This window comes from Psilocybe cubensis, chromosome 7, assembly GCF_017499595.1.
Source record: "Psilocybe cubensis strain MGC-MH-2018 chromosome 7, whole genome shotgun sequence".
NCBI classification, from domain to species: Eukaryota; Fungi; Basidiomycota; class Agaricomycetes; order Agaricales; family Agrocybaceae; genus Psilocybe; species Psilocybe cubensis.
The window spans coordinates 2,197,307-2,211,130 of NC_063005.1; the positions used below are offsets into that span (position 1 = coordinate 2,197,307).

The following is a 13,824-nucleotide window of genomic DNA, read 5'->3' on the forward strand; positions in this document are numbered from 1 at the left end:
AATGCACAATATGCGATAAAAGATATAACTCTAAATGTTTGTCAGTAACTGGAAAGAGAGTAGAAACAATGAGTCAACGGGAGTGCTCGCGTACTATGCTTGGTATTGGAGGAGGTATTGAAGGAAGTTCTCCGGAAATAGGTATTCAAAAAGCAAGGCTTGATCGTCCTTCTATTAAAATGCTAAATTTAGGTTTTTAATGAGAGGCATGCAACATCTACAGCATAAAATTGAACTGAGAAATGCGTTATGATTAGCTACGTCAAGCTACGTTGCTGAATCTGTAGGGATCTGGATTATAACATAGGGGTAGAATTTTGGGGATGGAACCCAGCAGAAATGAATATCGCGGCTCATGTAACGGATTATGTATGTATAGGACTAGTTACCCACTCGGTTGCAAGCGTTTGAAAAAATGACGTGCGCTTGTGTAAATAATTTGAAGAAGAAAGCCAACGCGCGTGGTTTTTGGCAGTGAACAATGTGGCTGTGTTTCAGGGATGGTGTTGAGTAAATAGCCGCAAACAGGAGTTATACCTTCATCCCAACCAGCGCGCAGTCCGTAGCGTCCTCTAGGACCTCTTAGCTCTCTCATTATGGCTGCAGTCGACACCTCAAAACCGATTGCGTTCTGCGAACATCTACAACTCTCAAGTTTGGGCATCCAGCCCGCCTCAATATCCTTCCAGGTGCGTTGACGCGACACCTTCTTTCGCTTGCGTGTACTCAGTGCCAACTCATGTCTCCGCTTAACAACATCCTAGGTTAGTTCTTTGGTATACACATCATATCATATACTGACTATATCTACAGACTCTGACATTAGAGTCTGATCAATATATCTGTATACGCGAAAAAGTTAACGAACAAGGGCAAGTCGTCATCGTAGACCTGTCCGATGCCAACAATGTTCTTCGTCGGCCCATTTCTGCTGACTCTGCAATTATGCATCCAAGGCAAAAGATTTTGGCATTGAAAGGCACGCGCATATAACTTTAACTCATTCTTTGTCACTAACAACGATAACAGCTCAACGCACACTACAGATCTTCGACATTGACAAGAAGCAAAAGGTCAAATCTCATATCAACAACGAGGACATCGTATTCTGGAAATGGGTGTCAGATACAACTATTGGGATGGTGACGGAGACCGCCGTATATCACTGGACAATCGCAGACGCGACCTCGCCTCCTCAAAAAATCTTCGACCGACATCCCACACTTGCTGGCTCACAGATCATCAATTATCGCGTGACACCAGACGAGAAATGGCTGGTCCTTGTTGGTATCTCTGGCAATACCACTAACCCCTCTGCATTCAAAATAAAGGGCTCGATGCAACTCTACAGCAGAGAACGTGGTGTCAGTCAACCCATTGAAGGTCACGCTGCAGCATTTGCAGAATTGAAGTTGGACGGACACCAGAAACCCACCAAGTTGTTCACATTTGCTGTCAGGACAGCAACAGGTGCCAAGGTGTGTAAGTTCAGTCACAACGTCATACAGAGGTTAATGTGATCTTGCGTAGCTTCATGTCGTCGAAATTGACCACCAACCCCCTGATGCTCCATTCACTAAGAAAGCTGTTGATGTTTACTTCCCCCCTGAAGCAACCAGCGATTTCCCTGTAGCGATGCAGGTCTCTAAGAAACATGGTATTGTCTACCTCGTCACCAAGTTCGGTTTTATCCATCTGTACGACCTCGAGTCCGGTGCTTGTGTTTACATGAACAGAATTTCTGGGGAAACCATTTTCGTCACTGCTGAGCACGAGGCGACAAATGGTATCATCGGTGTTAACAAGAAAGGTCAGGTCCTGAGTGTCAACGTGGACGAGCAAACCATCATCCCTTATATCTTGACAACTCTCAACAACACCGACCTTGCATTCAAGCTTGCCAGCCGCGGCAATCTTCCTGGCGCTGATGATTTGTATGTCAAGCAATACCAGCAACTTTTCCAATCTGGTCAATTCGGTGAGGCAGCCAAAGTTGCTGCAAACTCGCCGAGAGTGAGTACATCTTAATCAAATTACACCATTCTGCGTTTTAACATTTCTGAGTAGGGGATCCTGCGAACCACCGCTGTTATTGAGTCGTTCAAGCAAGCACCTGCTCCTCCTGGTGGTCTTTCTCCTATCCTCCAATACTTCGGTATTCTCCTCGAGAAGGGAGAACTTAACCACCTAGAGTCTCTTGAACTTGCTCGACCGGTTTTGCAACAAGGAAGGAAGCAACTCTTGGAGAAGTGGTTGAAGGAGAACAAGGTACTGAGTCTTATAATCATGGATGGTGCTTTATATTAATCCGCCTTGTAGCTGACATGCAGCGAAGAGCTCGGTGATATTGTTCGTCTGCACGACATGACCTTAGCCCTCAGTGTCTACCTTCGTGCCAACGTCCCCAACAAGGTCATCGCGTGCTTCGCCGAGACTGGCCAAACGGACAAAATTTTGTTGTACGCCAAAAAAGTCGGTTATACTCCCGACTACGTACAACTTCTGCAGCACATCATGCGTACCAACCCTGAGAAAGGTGCCGAATTCGCTGCCCAGCTCGCGAACGACGAGAGCGGGCCCCTGGTCGACATTGAACGTGTGGTTGATATTTTCATGTCGCAAAATATGATCCAGCCTGCAACATCCTTCTTGCTTGATGCTTTGAAGGACAACAAGCCTGAGCAAGGACACCTGCAGACACGTCTTCTCGAACTCAACCTTGTCCATGCTCCGCAGGTCGCAGATGCCATTCTTGGTAACGAGATGTTTACTCATTATGATCGTCCAAGAATTGCGAACCTATGCGAAAAGGCCGGTCTGCTGCAGCGTGTGCGTATAATTAATTATATTTGTTCTTTATTGGTATATCTAATATATGACTAGGCCCTTGAACATTACGAAGACATCGCCGACATCAAGCGTGCCATTGTCCACACGACTGGACTCACTCCTGATGTGATTATTATTCAAATTATACGCAACATTGCTCATTCTAAAGTCTTGTTTATTCTAGTGGTTGGTCAACTATTTCAGCCGTCTGACAACCGAGCAATCGATGATTTGCTTGCAAGAGATGCTCCGTGTTAACATCCGCCAGAATCTCCAAGTCGTCATCCAAATTGCCACCAAGTACTCAGACATCTTGGGCCCCATCAAACTTATTGAAATGTTCGAGAGCTTCAAGACCTTCGAGGGTCTATACTACTACCTGGGATCCATCGTCAACCTCAGCGAAGATCCCGAGGTCCACTTCAAATACATCCAGGCCGCCACGCGGACTGGTCAGATTCGTGAAGTCGAGCGTATTTGCAGAGAGAGTAACTTCTACAACCCTGAGAAGGTCAAGAACTTCCTCAAGGAAGCCAAGCTTGCGGACCAACTGCCTCTCATTATCGTTTGCGACCGATTCGACTTTGTCCATGACCTTGTTTTGTACTTGTATCAGAACAATCTGACCAAGTTTATCGAGGTCTATGTCCAGCGCGTCAATTCTGTGCGCACTCCTCAAGTCGTCGGTGGTCTGTTGGATGTCGATTGCGATGAAGCGACGATCAAGAGTCTGTTAAGCTCTGTCTCTGGCAACTTCCCTATTGATGAGTTGGTGCATGAGGTCGAGCAGCGTAACAGGTTGAAGTTGATCTTGCCTTGGCTCGAGGCCCGCGTTCAGGCTGGTAGCCAGGACCCCGCCATCTTCAATGCTGTTGCCAAGATATACATTGACAGCAATAACAATCCAGAGCAGTTCCTCAAAGAAAACAATGTTAGTCATTTCTAGCTTATAGAAAACCCTCGCTAACATTTCTATTTTTACAGTTGTATGAGCCCTTGGTCGTTGGTAAATTCTGTGAGGCCCGCGACCCCTACTTGGCCTATATTGCGTACGCCAAGGGTCTCTGCGACGACGAGCTAATCGCAATTACGAATGACAACTCGATGTTCAAACAGCAAGCTCGTTATCTCATCAAGCGTCGTCAACCTGATCTTTGGGCACAAGTTCTCGTTCAGGAGAATGTTCATCGCCGCGCTTTGATTGACCAGCTTGTTGCCACTGCTCTGCCAGAGTGCACAGATCCTGATGACGTTTCGATCACCGTCAAGGCCTTCCTGCAAGCTGACCTCCCAATGGAACTTATCGAGCTCCTGGAGAAGATCATCATCGAACCCTCACCGTTTAGTGACAACAAAAACCTTCAGAACCTCCTTCTTCTCACCGCCATCCGTGCAGACAAAGGCAAGGTTGTTGGTTACATCAACAAGCTGCAGAACTACGATGCCGCTGATATCGCCAGGATTGCTACTGAGCATGGGCTCTACGAAGAGGCTTTGACAATCTACAAGAAGCACGAGCAACATGCAATGGCCATCAATGTTCTTGTGGAACATATCGTCTCCATTGATAGAGGTTTGGAGTACGCCAACAAGGTCAACCAGCCTGAAGTTTGGAGTCGCCTAGCCAAAGCTCAGCTTGACGGTCTTCGTATCAAAGACTCTGTTGGTGCGTATATAAATTTGAAATATCGTTTGCTTACTCTCCTTTACTCACTCTCCATCAGAATCTTACATCAAGGCTCAAGACCCCTCCAACTTTGCTGAAGTCATTGAGATTGCCAACCATGCTGGCAAGCACGACGAACTCGTTCGCTATCTCCAAATGGCTCGCAAGACGCTGCGTGAACCCAAGATCGACACCGAGCTGGCCTACGCCTATGCTAAGACTGATCGTCTGCACGACATGGAAGATTTCCTTGGCATGACTAACGTCGCTGATATTTTGGAGGTCGGCGAGAAATGCTTCGAAGATGAGCTCTACCAAGCTGCGAAGCTTCTGTTTACCAGCATCTCGAATTGGGCTCGTTTGGCCACTACTTTGATTTATCTGGGCGAAAATCAGGCAGCTGTTGAAAGTGCTCGCAAGGCTGGCAATACCCAGGTCTGGAAGCAAGTGCACGCTGCTTGCATTGAGAAGTCTGAATTCCGCTTAGCCCAAATTTGTGGTCTCCACATCATTGTCCACGCTGAGGAATTGTCTGCCCTCATCACCCTCTATGAGCGCAGAGGTCACTTCGAGGAGATCATCAGTCTTCTGGAAGCTGGTTTGAGCTTGGAGCGTGCCCATATGGGTATCTTTACTGAACTCTCAATCTTGCTGAGCAAGTACAAGCCCGCAAAACTCATGGAGCATCTCAAGCTCTTCGTCGCCCGCATCAATATTCCTAAGGTCATCAAGGCCACCGAGAAGGCGCATCTATGGCCAGAGCTTGTGTTCTTGTACATCAAATATGATGAATTCGACAATGCTGCCCTCGCTATGATTGAACGATCTGCTGATGCTTGGGAGCACAATCAGTTCAAGGATGTCATCGTCCGCGCTGCCAACGTGGAAATGTATGTAAATTCTTTTGGTTTAAAGAAGTATCGTGAATTCTAACTGTGCAAAATAGTTACTACAAGGCTTTAACTTTCTACCTCCAAGAGCAACCTACTCTTCTGACCGACCTTCTCACCGTCCTCATTCCTCGAATTGACCACAGTCGCGTTGTCCGTACTTTCAGACAGATCGATCATATCCCCCTCATCCGCTCGTATCTCATTGCTGTTCAGCATGTAAGTTTTACAATGTTATGCCAGAAAAGGAGGTATCAATATTTTTTTAGTTCAACCTCGAGGCTGTCAACGATGCATACAATGACCTTCTGATTGAAGAGGAAGACTACAAAACTCTCCGGGACTCAATCGACAGTTTCGATAACTTCAACAACATCAGCTTGGCCAAACGCCTGGAGAAGCACGAGTTACTTGAATTCCGTCGACTTGCTGCGCATCTTTACAAGGTATATTTCTTCACAAAATTTATCACTCGTCATAGCTTACGACGCTGCTCCAGAAAAATTCTCGTTGGGAAGAATCGATAGCTCTTTCTAAACAAGACAAATTGTACAAAGATGCCATGATCACCGCTGCTGCTTCTGGATCAACAGAGGTCGCCGAGGAACTGCTCTCATACTTTGTCGACATCGGTAACAAAGAGTGCTTCGCTGCTATGCTTTACATTTGCTTCGACCTCCTTCGTTCAGATGTCGTTGAAGAGCTATCATGGCAACATGGCTTGAACGACTTCTACATGCCTTACAAAATCCAAGTGCAGCGATCACTAGTGGAGAAGGTATGTTGTATATCTTCATTTTTCAATAACATCGGAGTCCTGACCATTATCATAGCTGGCACAATTGGAAAAAGAGGTCAAGGAACGATCAAAGAAAGATGCACAAAAAGAGCAGACGGAAGCCGAAGCTCCTATAATCAACCCAGGAGGCTTTGGCAATCTGCTTCTCACCAACGGCATTGTGGGGCAAGCGCCACCAATGAATGGAATGATGCCTGCCATGACGGGGTATGGGGGTTATTGATTTTTCTTCGTCGTAACTTTATAGCCGGATGTATAATGTTTTGTTTTAATTGGATAATCCTTATTTCTTTCTCTCCTGTATACTTTATGTCATGTTGCAATCGCAATCCTTGACTGCTCATTAGTAGTTTGGCGGTAGGCCAAACTAAAATTACCATATCGCAAAGAAGGATTTGCAATTTTACCAACCCGTGCGCAACGACTATAACGAATAGAAGACGATGCTCGATCCCTGAGCAGCTTGCTGGTTTTTGGTTCGAAATACAATCAGCATGTCTTCACTGAGTGAATGGTAAGTACTCTCGCTCAGTCGCGACAGTCAGAAGGTATTCGACCTTCGCAATTCCGCGTTAATATACACTCAATTCAAAACGCGAGTAAGAAGATTACACAACACTATCTATATCGATCTATACCAAGAAAGCCAATATACCAAAAATCATAGAAAAAGTGAAGCAAGTTTCAGTCGTACCGTGTCTTCGATGTGAGCCACACCTAGTACACCTATTAGCAATGCCTGATAAAGCATTCAATCACTACAATTAAACAATGTGTCGTCAATGAAAAGTAACCTGCTATGGTCGTCATTCCAATAAGTAAAACGAGAGTCAAAATTATTAGGGTAGCAAATCAAGATAGACTGGCTGAGTCTACCAGGACTGGACTTGGGCATATTTGCATATTCTTCAAGCACATTATTATAACGGAATTAGTTGTACATATCATCGTCCTACGGGCAAAAAAAGTTGATCAGAATACATAAAAATTTTTAAATATAACTTACGTACCAATATTTAAATGGTTTACTCGTCTTGCGAAAATGTAGGATTTCAAAGCAGGTTGCCATTGACTACGTATGTAAAAAGCGAGATAAGAGTCCGTGAACGAGGTTGAATTGTATACATGACAAAGTACATGGGTTGGGAATGGTATTGTGAGGGCGAGCGAGGCATTTGTCGATATGCCAGTAAGATGAGTGGAATTGTAGGTAGAGAGTATTGTGCATTCAGCGTATGGATGATGTAGCGATGCAAGGCAATGTGCGTGGTGAGTTGTATGGCGTAGGCCTGATTAGGGGTGTTGGGTATAACTCGAGCAAAAGTCAAAGGATGAGAGGCTAACGAGCCAAGCGCCTATCGTCCGCCCCAGTAAGTCGGAAACGTCCTCGTACCCATTCACATAGGAAAGTCCCTCCCAGAAAAAAAAGAATAGAAAAATGCCGAAAGGAAAATAAGACTTGTAAGGGGTCGGTAAACCCTTACATCACCTGGCAACCGCCATCCCCTGAGCCTTTGGTGCGCGTACTTAGTGACACTCGAGCAGCTTCGTAGAAAACTTCTGTTACTCCCCGATTATGTTTTGAGCTGCATTCTGAAACAACGTAAAGTGAATATACTAGCAAAAAAGTATAGCAGAGGTGCATACCCAAATATCGGGATGCTCGTATCCGCCTTGCTACGGCCAATCCTTCCTCGTATTGCACAGTATGAGTACCGTAGCGTTTTAGTCTTTCCTTTATCACCGGATCGTCTCGTAGATCACATTTGAGTGCTAAAGAAAGCACAACTTAGAATATCTTTTCAACTTTTAGCGATCATTCAGCACCAACCTACTAGTACCAACTGTGGCATTGTGGGTCAGTAAGCCTGGATAGCTGATGTGATTACGTGACGCACCTTTACCCCGGGACAATATTCTAAAATTTCATCCAGCCACTTCATTGAATGTCATTTGCGGCATGATATCGGGATAGTTGAAACGGACGTTACCTTGGATTCGACGTTTTCTAATGACACAGGGTTGTCCACAGAAAAGCATATCATAATAACATGTGTCTCTGCATACGATAGAGACCTTAACCGGTCGAATTCTTCCTGACCTATTTCGCATAGTTGCAACATTCAAGATGGAGCAAGAGGGGAGAGAAAGGCATGACCTTCAAAGTCAGACGTTATAATGTACATAAGTGATATGCACAGAAAACATACCAGCCGTATCCCATAGACTGAGCTCCACCACTTGCTCATCGACATAGATATCATGCACATAGTTCTCGAAAACGGTGGGTTCACTGCCATATGCCACCAATTAGTGCCACTCCTCCAAGATGAATGCATGCCCTTCGACGTACTAGACTTGAGTGAAAAATCCGCGCGTGAAGACATTTAGCAGGGATGTTTTGCCTAGAAAGCAAGTGTATCAGCTACGAAGTTAGAGAACGAGAACCAAGAAACCATAAATGGACCGATGCTTACCGCAGGCACCATCGCCACAAACGACAACCTTCTCAATATGATGAACTTTAGCGCCCCATTCATATAAGTGTACACCAATGCGGCATCCGCACCTTTCTCTGGATCTAGAATACCAATGTGATTCCAATTAGCACGCGTCATACTAGTGGCAAACATTTCCCAAGCCTGAGGGAAGAAATTGAACTTACTGGTCGACCACGACCAAACGAGGCACCTTTACTTGAAGCACCACAGAGAGACATAATTTCTAGCTAGTCTTCCTGTGCAATTATGAGGAAGGAAACCTTAGAGATTACGAGGAGGAGGGGGATGTGGGATGTGGGGAACAAAGGAGCAGCAGCGCCATGACAGTTGCACGAAACGGAACTTTACCACGTGATGCTGTCCTTTCGGGCCGCCCGGTAAGAAGGATGCAGTCATCATTCAAGTCTTGGCGCAACTCTACTCTTTTCTTTCGACGACAAGCTGGACTCAACATCGACCACAACTCGAGCTCTCAAGACAGGTATATTGGTATACATACAAGCAAGATATTAATAATACAAATTGACAGATAAAATGATAAAGACGGATCAAGCTGATTCAAGCTTGAAAGCAAATGAAAATACATTACATTATTTGAAGCAAAAGGGCTGCCCACTGCCAACTTTCTCGATGCAACTATCTGCCAGTTGGCTGTAGATCCGCATGTCGACTCATCTCTCTTTCTCTCTCCTATCCATCAAGCAGAACAAAATGGCGCGCACAATAAAGCACCTTGAACTTTGCTATCACTGCATAGCCATAGTGTTCACAAAGTCAAGCCATGTTGTCTGCATGTTACTGTGTCCCTCAGGTGAACCCGATGCTTTCCGGTGTGCTGGTCCAGGACTTGTATCCAGAACAAGCGGCTGATCCTGCGTAAACATACTACCGCTGCCGCTTCCCCTCTGGAACCCACTTGATGACGACGCCAGCCCGTAATCATATACAGGGAAGTACTGCGGGAAGTTGGACTCGTTTTGACTGTTTGACGTATCCATTGCTGTGCTTGATCCCTGCCCAGCCTGCATCATATTTTGCATTGACTGCTGAGGAAGGAAGGAACTAGGTTCGCTTTGGAATGACGTCGGCATAGCTGACATTCCGTACATTGACACAGGAGAAATCTCAGACGCATCAGAATATTGGTTGGAGTTGAATGAATTGTGGTTCGACGAGTGGTTGTTGAACACCGATTGTTGTTGCTGGCTTTGTCCTCCTTGAACCTTGAAAGAGTCCAGATATTCTCGGACACTCTCAGGCAAATTGTTGTGAAGTCCAGGGGACAAAGGCAGAGGAACAATAGGATTTTGCGACACTGGTGATCTCTCCATTAAGATCGGAGAGGACGGTTCCTTCTTGGACACAAGTCGAGTTTTCCCACCCAAGACAGACAGTTCGTCATCGTCGGCATCAGGGGTAATCGGACCGGAAGAGGGATTGTATCTTGTCAAAGGGGAACCTTTTCCTCGTCTAAATTCATCCAAGCTGAAGTGGGCCTTTTCTTGCAAATGGAGCATGATGCTCTATTGAAGAAAATTATTCAGGAATTGTATTTGAAAAAATATTTTTATAACTTACCAAAACTTTATTCGCCCGGAAACCTCGAGCGGCCTTTGAGAATAGCTCACAAGCCGAATCTAGTTGCACTAGAGCAGAAGGTGCAAGACTCATGGATGGACACCTCGTCACGATAGATCCCAAAATAATCTGGCAAAGCATACTATTACTAAACTGCACGGTATCGACTGTAAGAAATAATGCTCACCGAACACGAAAACATATGTGTCCACAGAAACCACATTCGCTCACTTGGCTCCTTCAACTGCGTGTGCAAATTTCTCATCATGGCGACTAGTGATCCAGCACTTCGATATGCAGCAATAACTGAAGTCCCATAAGGACTCCCCAGGGGATCCTTCGGGTGATCACTAATGGCCCGAGCGAAGAAGCTCCTGTGCAAATAAAGCAGGTCTAATTAACCGAAAAAAGAGAGAATAACCGTGAATAAACAGCCGACGTATGTGAATTCGTATGACGTACTCATTTCACGAATAGCCAATACAATATGTCTCTGCAGAGTGAGCATCACGCTGTCAGGGTACCCTCCTTGCCGCGGCTCAGAATTGCCGAACCCGGCAACTTGAAGTATGGGAGGAACGGGGAATGCACGAAGCTTTCTGTCCAGTTGCAAGACTGTTGCATAGGTGGGCATTTTAGCGCCGAAAGCTTGATCATGGAGTAGAGTCATGCATTCGGACGCAAATCGATGTTTCCATGCGTTGACTAAGGGTTAATCAGTTGGGGGAACATAAAATGTATCATAAATATGAGGTACGTACAACTCTGCTCGTCAGATGGATTTTCCAAATGCGGCATTTTACAATCTAGATGCGGGGGAAAGAAGGAGGGTGGCCGACTAAATGTAAATGACTGCCAGGAATCGTATGTGAACAATTCCCAGAACAATTCGCGCCGACGTGCAGTTTCCACGGGATCGACTTTCCATTTGCCACTATCCCGATCTATAAGACAAAGTGAGCCTCCAGATATTTTTTGCACGTTAAAGGCACATACGAAGTCCAATCTGCAGAACGTTGATCAGCGTTGGTTTTTGGAATTCAATCAATTTTTATTATAGCTTACACTCTGAGCAACCTTCACTGCAAGGCCCATGGTAGCCCATCGAGCGCCGGAGCTTGTGCCATGTCGCTCATCTATGAAGAGATAATGGGTCATCAAGTACTGGTAAACGTAAATGTTAGTCAGATCATTGTGATAAGCTTTATAATTCACGAAATGACTCACTAGTGCTTGGACGGCGTTGATGGTTGGTATATCGAAGAATGAATGATGGAACAACGCCGCCCTGGCCAGCTGATGGTACTTCTCTGCCTCAAGGTTGTATGCAGGAAGAGCCTGGTTCATCAAAGATCCAATGGCGAGAATCATAAACAGAATTGACAATTTGTGAGCCAAGAGTGGTTCGTCAGGTATTGGACCAATGGTTTGATTGTAGAATGCTGGGTATATTTCCGTATCAAATGTCTCCACATTGACAGGATGATACCTATCATATGACGGTGATCAGCTGTGGCTCCATTCAACAGCAGAGAGAAGGTCACTAACATCCACGCGGCGTACGTATAATATATTGCACGCAGCTCTTGAGCAACTTCGGCAGGTGGGAGATACCAGTAGAGAGTTTGTAATCCCACATTTCCAGTCACTGAGTAGTGGGAGATAGGGAATGAAGACGCTCGATTAAGGATTTCAGGAGGTAAGATGTTCTGCAGGCTGATTAGATGGTCATCTTCCTCCTCCTCCTCGGGTAATTCGTTCTGGCGGCGTCAATTAGTAATATAATAATGCTGCGGTTGTTCCATTCTACTTACTTGGAGGAAGTACTACGAAAATTACAGTCGTCAATTGGTAGCCCAATCATTCAGGCTATGGATCTTACCACAGAATTCGCTGTTTGACCAAAGTACTTGGTTTTTCCCGAGAGGGCGATCGACAGCGAACCAAAGGCATCTACAACATCTGGATTCTGTTCTTCTTCCTTAACAGTGACCGCCGCTGACGGCTTAATAGAGTTGATATCTCTCTGCAATGGAGCTTTGATTTTTAAAAGTTCTTCTGAGAGCAGAGGATGGGGTTCAGTGGAAAGGTGGCTGTGGGAAGCGCGGAGTGCATCTTCTAGTTCTCTAACCCTGGTCGCGAGTTCTGAGATTTTTTCGTGTAATTCTTGAGTAGATGCTAAAACAAATCTATTCGGAAGTAACCAGTTATTTTCCCCTCGAAAAACACGACCTGATGTGATACGTACCGATTTCCTTGACCGGTGGTAAGTGACCCCTGATTTGCGTTTAGACTCTGTAACACAACTATTCCAGTGAAAACTCACATCAGGACAGATAGCACCGCAGCCTCTCTTGACGCAGGAGCTGCATGGAATCGCTCGATCGCACCGCAGCTTGAGCCTGAACAAGAACAATGGATCAGGGATACTGATCAAATAGAGCTAAGGAACGGGACTGATCGAGTACCTTCGGCATTCAGCACAGCTAAGACGAGTGGCGCCTTTTCTGCGTTTCTTTACGGTGCCATCGGCGCTGGGGGAGTTGTCCATTCGCCTCTCGTATGTCGGGGAGGGAGGCATCCAGCGTATTGTTGTGGTAGATGATGGGAGTGAAGAGGACAGGATTGACAAGTACACTCGTGGAATGCCCTTAGCCCGATCCTAATAAGATAACCGTAGCTTGGACCAGGGACGGGGATGGCCGATCCCATCAATCCCGATCTACTTCCGTCAAGTCCAAGGTGGCTGTGCAACATATCATTACAAAAACTACCAAATCTATGGCAAATTTCAGTCTTTTCGTCCTTTCTTTTCTCCATGAGGTCGAAACCAGATATTTTCTGCTATTTTATTAGTCAACATCTTCAAGAGGGGTGCCGAAATATGTCAAAACCCAAGCCAATTATCCTCCAGACTCTGAAGGATAGCCAATAATTCTTTGGCTTCAGCGTTGTGCATAGATGTTTCTATGATAGATACTTATTTGCGATAAGTACGCTCGTACCTTATCTATATCTCTTCCGCTTCTCACATTTCAGCACGTTTTCTGGTCAGACGAAAGGTCAAGCTCATTAATCCAGCTAGTCTCCGTGACCTGCGGAGACAACATGGATCCCGATCTTCCGAGGTCAAAGATCACTAATCGAGATAAAGCTTGTAGAATAACCTCGTCTGTAAGTCTTCTCTACGAAACACACTCCTCGCAATGTCTTTTTTTGAAGACTTTTCATGTCGTATGGGTGATTTGCATTGCACCAGCCAGTTCAGCTTATCACTAACAAAAGCGCTAGTAAACGTCAACAGCAACAATTCCTCGAGTCTGATCCACCATCAATGATATCAAATAAAACCTCTGACGTTTCGAGTCCTTCATTTAATTGTAACCACCCTTCGCATTTTAGTGCTATTGACATCAACATACCTACCTCAATATTCCCTGCACCGCACAGCATCTCTGATTTTATCCATCTATCAGTCCAATTGCAGCAACGTTTTCTCAAGCTCGGACAAATTTATTTTGCTGCTTTACGATTTCTCCATTCTGTCCGCAAGTTCGTCCC

The 13,824-nt window shown here is 45.4% G+C and overlaps 3 protein-coding genes across 3 annotated transcripts; 1 reads left to right on the top strand and 2 right to left on the bottom strand.

Moving 5' to 3' along the window:
• Positions 1–596: 596 nt before the first annotated feature.
• JR316_0008222 (Clathrin heavy chain 1) lies at positions 597–6,407 on the top strand (the record flags this gene model as incomplete). The annotated part of the gene is made up of 14 exons (XM_047893937.1): positions 597–689; positions 814–979; positions 1,030–1,478; positions 1,531–2,013; positions 2,068–2,268; positions 2,320–2,829; positions 2,884–2,955; positions 3,014–3,760; positions 3,814–4,495; positions 4,554–5,385; positions 5,442–5,604; positions 5,655–5,831; positions 5,885–6,163; positions 6,219–6,407. 14 exons carry the CDS (start codon positions 597–599, stop codon positions 6,405–6,407), a joined length of 5,043 nt encoding a protein of 1,680 aa, XP_047747252.1.
• Positions 6,408–7,664: 1,257 nt separating this feature from the next.
• JR316_0008223 (GTP-binding protein Rho3) lies at positions 7,665–8,903 on the bottom strand (the record flags this gene model as incomplete). The annotated part of the gene is made up of 7 exons (XM_047893938.1): positions 7,665–7,777; positions 7,832–7,957; positions 8,395–8,477; positions 8,538–8,589; positions 8,662–8,692; positions 8,754–8,765; positions 8,850–8,903. The coding sequence occupies 7 exons, from the start codon at positions 8,901–8,903 to the stop codon at positions 7,665–7,667; spliced, it is 471 nt and encodes a 156-aa protein (XP_047747253.1).
• Positions 8,904–9,431: 528 nt separating this feature from the next.
• On the bottom strand, positions 9,432–12,844 carry JR316_0008224 (putative transcriptional regulatory protein C1F7.11c; the record flags this gene model as incomplete). The annotated part of the gene is made up of 13 exons (XM_047893939.1): positions 9,432–10,208; positions 10,264–10,392; positions 10,451–10,656; positions 10,726–10,968; positions 11,025–11,207; positions 11,260–11,269; positions 11,329–11,427; positions 11,491–11,752; positions 11,812–12,023; positions 12,146–12,452; positions 12,512–12,540; positions 12,590–12,665; positions 12,732–12,844. The coding sequence occupies 13 exons, from the start codon at positions 12,842–12,844 to the stop codon at positions 9,432–9,434; spliced, it is 2,646 nt and encodes an 881-aa protein (XP_047747254.1).
• Between the last annotated feature and the right edge of the window lie 980 nt (positions 12,845–13,824).